This window comes from Diachasma alloeum, unplaced genomic scaffold (assembly GCF_001412515.2).
Source record: "Diachasma alloeum isolate Michigan unplaced genomic scaffold, Dall2.0 Dall_scaffold_01529, whole genome shotgun sequence".
Lineage (NCBI taxonomy): Eukaryota > Metazoa > Arthropoda > Insecta > Hymenoptera > Braconidae > Diachasma > Diachasma alloeum.
In genome coordinates this window covers 1-3,793 of record NW_021681626.1, presented here as the reverse complement: position 1 = coordinate 3,793, position 3,793 = coordinate 1, and the positions used below count along the sequence as shown (strand labels likewise).

The 3,793-nt window shown below is 40.8% G+C and overlaps 1 protein-coding gene across 1 annotated transcript; it reads left to right on the top strand.

The window, feature by feature from the left end:
* The first annotated feature begins 346 nt into the window (after positions 1-346).
* LOC107046587 lies at positions 347-3,217 on the top strand. The gene is made up of 2 exons (XM_015269242.1): positions 347-2,263; positions 2,850-3,217. The coding sequence occupies exons 1-2, from the start codon at positions 443-445 to the stop codon at positions 3,168-3,170; spliced, it is 2,142 nt and encodes a 713-aa protein (XP_015124728.1). The 5' UTR covers positions 347-442; the 3' UTR covers positions 3,171-3,217.
* Positions 3,218-3,793: the final 576 nt, after the last annotated feature.

The following is a 3,793-nucleotide window of genomic DNA, read 5'->3' as shown; positions in this document are numbered from 1 at the left end:
TATTTACGCACCAGAATCTGTAAAAAAAATGATGACTGGACATGCATTTTCGCGAGCCTTACGGGCGCATATCCTGACATTCACAGCTTTGGGAATGAAAATCTGCAGCTCTATCGATGCACCTCAAAGATGGAAAGATTCCATGCACGAATTCTTCCAGGATTGGCAGTCTAAAACACGCGGTGACTGTAACACTGCGACAGAAATTAGGGAAATGACGAAAGCTTTCGAGAACCAACTAAGAATCCTCGAAAAGAATGGTCCTACCAGTAAATTATGATTTCAGTATTTCAAATCTGTAGTCATTCTATTACAAATGATCGAGGCCGAAAGATTAGGAGATTGGGAGCTTCATTTGCAATCTGTCAGGAACTCTATACCACTTTTCCATGCTGCTGGCCACCATGCTTATGCAAAAACTGCTCAGGTGTATCTTCAGGATATGGCTGACTTAGAGTTGCATATGGATCCTCAGGAGTACGACGCTTTCACGAAGGGGGGGTATTTTACTATCCGTCGAACGGACAAAGCGTGGGCGGGAGTATCCAGAGACATGGTCATTGAGCAAACGCTTAATCGATTCTTTGGCACAGACTTGAAACACGGGAGAGGGGTCACGCCCAGTGTAGTGACACGTTATCTACTTGCCATGCCAGCTGCATTCACGATAATGGAAGAATTAGAGGAATATTGTGGAATAAGAAGTACCAACAGTGAACAACATGTCGATCTCAAGCCGAGTAGGATCACACGTGATGAGCAAGATATTGAGAAATTAATGTTCTGGCTAGATTCTCATAATCCTTTCGATAGTCGTAGCTCATTGGTATCGTTGTCATCTGGTGTGATTGGTGGGCCTTCGATCAATTGCCACATGGCATTTGAAAAAGGTGAGCAATCCATGGCAACTATGATCGGAAAAACTCCTGAGAAAGTTTCTATATCCAGATCCTTCAAAGTGAAGAATCTGACATCAGCAGCAAAGGGGATTCATTTGAGTTCAGAAAATACAACCGTCAAGATTAACACTCAACTATTATTCCAGAAAATTTCAGTTCTTTTCAGTGGAAATGCCGAAATGACAAGAAAAGCTTTGAATTACGAACTTTCACCCGTTCCGTTGAGTCTTTTTGATGAAAAAGGATGGATGAGAAAGAGTGCCAAGTCAGAACTCTATACTTTATTTAGCTCTGCCATTTCGAGTCAGTCATTTTTAGCTGATTGTCAGTTCGTCATCGATGGTGGCTGGCTGCTGAGACAGATCACCTGGCCTCATGGGAAAACGTTCTCAGAAATTTTCCAATTGTATCGATCGTACATAGTGAAATACTTCCGAGATGATACTATAATTATTTTTGATGGCTATAAAAATGATGTCATAGGGGTGAAATCCTATGAGAGGTTACGTAGAAACGAGAAATTCGTGGCTGCTGATGTTAACATTGGACCGGAAAAAATGATCACCTCAACAAAAGACAAATTTCTTTCCAATGTAGTGAATAAGTTCAAATTAGTCAAGTTACTCGCTGAATATTTGACGAGTGAGAATATATCCACTAAAATTGCTGAAGAAGATGCTGATGCATTGATTGTCCATACTGCAATTGAGATGCAAAGTGGTAGACAATGTACAGATAAACCGATTGTAGTGGTTGGTAACGACGTCGATCTCTTCGTTCTACTCATCGGACTCACTCCAATCGACGAAACCATCTATTTCTACAAAATTACCAGCACCGGGAAGAAGCAGAAAATACTGTATTCAACCAGGGATCATAAACATATGAGGCCTTTCATTCTATTCGCTCATGCACTCGTTGGCTGTGATTCAACGAGTGCCCTATTTGGAAAAGGGAAAAAAACTGTCATGACATTATTACAGAAGAATGAAAGTATTTGTCAATCGATATCAGTCTTTTATAATCAAGACCGTACGCTTGATGAACTTTACCCAGTTGCAGAGAACATAGTGAAACGTCTATACGTGAAAGATGAAGACGCCCTACTGCCCATTAATGAATTGAGATACAAAATGTTTATCTCCTCAATAGCCGGTGCCAAGAAAGACGTACTCACTACCCTCCCACCTACACAAGCAGCTCTGATGGAGCATGTGAAGAGGGTTTACTTCCAAGTACAGCAATGGCTACTTCACAAACTGGACCCGCTACAATGGGGTTGGGAACGGCCAAAAATGTTGAACAACGTTTTGGTACCAAAAAAAACGACTCAAAACGCTGCTCCAGATGATTTGCTTGCTATGGTAAGTTGAGTTATGGACAATTCGAATGGAAATGAGCTTTTCTTCACTCATTTCACTCATCTAACTCATCGGACTCTTCTCACTCGTATGACCCATTGCACTCTTCTCACTCATCTCACCCATCGAATTTATCTCACTCATCTCACCCATCGAATTTATCTCACTCATCTGATAAAACAATTTTCGTCACACTCACAGTAAAATTGCGGTTTTACGGACACTTCGTGATCGTCAAACGCGATTTACTGACAGTGTGAAGCAAGATGACGTTCACCGCTAGGCCCAAAAAACTTGTCTTGTATTGCCCCTCACCTGTCCTCGGCTGGAAATTGGTATTTCATACTTCCCAAACTCGGAAAAGTCAAAATCACTACATAAAAATCTTGTCCCGGACTGGTGCGATGGGGTTTTTTTACTCGTGTGGTTGGCCAGTCCTCGCCTTCGGCCCCATCGTACCAGTCCGGAAAATATCTATTCTGACTCATGTGATTACAGTTCTCGGCTTCGCCTCATATCCATCAGATTTTTTTTTGTACTACTATTCTGAATCGTTTTGTATTATGAAAATATAGAAAATAATTTTCAGGTATCTTGTAAATGTGCGAGGAGTAAGTGCAACACGGCTGTATGTGTTTGCAAAAAAGCTGGGCTAAATTGCAGTCAACTATGCAAATACTGTGATGATGATGATGATAATTGTCTGAATCAACCTGTCGCGAATTCCGATGAACCGGCAGAGGAGGAGACAGATGTTGAAGCTGACACAGATGAAGAAATTCAGCCTGTTCGGAGAGAAAACATCTACAGATATGATTCCGATGATGAAGAGGAAGAAGAAAACGAAGAAGAAAGAGATGAAGATGACGGCGATGATGAGTTCGAAACGATTGATTTCGATTATTATTGATATCTGTAATGAAAAATTCCCCATTAAATGCTGTTTATGATTTCCAACTCATGAGTGAATTATTGAAATAATTACCACCTGGAAAAAATCAATTACAATCATTCTATGCCTTTAAAATTTATATAAATATGTATGTATTGTGACGTAATTTCCTAAGGTTCACGGAACCCTCAGTCCACTACGTAGCCCTTCGACGTACGACCACCCTGAAACAGCAAATAAGTCGAGCGCCAGGTCGTTATTACCAGAACGACCACTGGAATGAAACGAATAACCAAAAAAACAGAGGTTCCGAAATAATCCCAAGCTTCGAAACGGTCTCCTGCTAGCTCCGACCGAAGAACGGCGTGAAGGTCACTGGTGAAGCTTAGGTTAAAGTATGACTAGGTCCTGACTAAAATAAATAAAATTAACTCAAGATTGCGGGGGAAAATCACAATGTTTAATACGACTTAGCTGACTCGATACAAATAAAATGACTCAATTTCTCTGGAAAACCCCCTTTGGTTGTTTCGATCGATCAACGATCATGAGGCTCCAATAGTACTGATTCTACATTTGTCGAAGGGATAAGAGATTCTGATAGAAAACGAGAGTAGTAGTCAATTTAGTCAAAAGAGATA